General features: G+C 40.2%; 1 protein-coding gene across 1 annotated transcript in view; it reads right to left on the bottom strand.

Annotated features, from left to right (window-relative positions):
* LOC103212805 (small G protein signaling modulator 1-like) overlaps positions 1-1,031 on the bottom strand; it is a gene marked incomplete at its 5' end in the record, with an annotated part of 72,773 nt that overhangs the window by 32,271 nt on the left and 39,471 nt on the right. The window contains 1 exon segment of the mRNA XM_007958741.1: positions 657-739. Within this exon segment, the coding sequence (XP_007956932.1) occupies positions 657-739 (83 nt within the window).

Genomic DNA, 1,031 nt, shown 5'->3' with positions numbered 1-1,031 from the left:
CGGTAATGTACCAAACAGTGTTTCTTTGCTATTCATAAGGTTTTCCCTGGCCAATTCTTTCAGAAGTGGACGGCCTCTTCCTTCTTCCTAGTCTGAGGTTCCTAGTCATGAGGTTACTAGGAGTCAAAAACAACTTGACAGGACCTAACAACTATAACCCAAGAGTTTCAGGTCTTACATTTAGGTCTATGATTCATTTTGAGTTAATTTTTGTGTATGGTGTGAGGTAGGGATCCAGCTTCATTTTTTGCATGTGGATATTTAGTTGTTTCAACATCTTTTGTTGAAAAAAATTGTCTTGCAAATTTTGTCAAAAATCAATTGATCAGAAATGTAAAGGTTTATTTCTGGACTCCCAATTCAATTTGATTTATTTTTCTATCCTTATGCCAGTATCCTTATGGCAACAATTGTGAGGATGGCACAGACTGGGCAGTGAGTGTTTCGTTCTGTTATACATAGGGTGGCTGTAAGTTGAAACCAACTCAATAGCACCTAACAACAACAACAACAGGATCCTGATGTGCTCACCAGGGAGATTTTCTGAGCTTTTGTCCCAATGTGTAGCATGGAGTCACAAAGTGAGGTTAACCTCTCAGCCCCACAACAGGAAGGAAAATGTCCTCCCAGACCTGGGACAAGGAGGACATACTCACCATCATCTAGGATGACCAGCAGTGGGGCCAGAAGGTCACACATGCCCTGGACATAGCCGATCTCAATGTGCTGCCAGATGTAGCTGTAAGAGAGACACAAAGGGCCCAGAGATACCACCCACAGCTTTCCCCTATAGTACACTGGGGACTTCCTGTAATATGAATGCACATGAGTTTTTTAATTTTTAAAAATTTTTACCTAAGTAGAATTATACTGTGTTTTTTCTGCAACTTGCTGTTCACAATCAACAGTATGTTCTGAACTTTTTTCCATGCCAAGACATGTTATTCTAACATGTCAGAGGTCAGCAAACAGTGGCTCTTGGGTCAAAACCTGCTCACTGCTTGTTTTTGAAAAAAAAAAAAAAAAACTTT

This window comes from Orycteropus afer, unplaced genomic scaffold (genome assembly GCF_000298275.1).
Source record: "Orycteropus afer afer isolate SDZICR_OR568_19922 unplaced genomic scaffold, OryAfe1.0 scaffold01111, whole genome shotgun sequence".
NCBI classification, from domain to species: Eukaryota; Metazoa; Chordata; class Mammalia; order Tubulidentata; family Orycteropodidae; genus Orycteropus; species Orycteropus afer.
The sequence above is the reverse complement of the archived record's forward strand: the minus strand, read 5'-3'. Positions and strand labels throughout refer to the sequence as shown.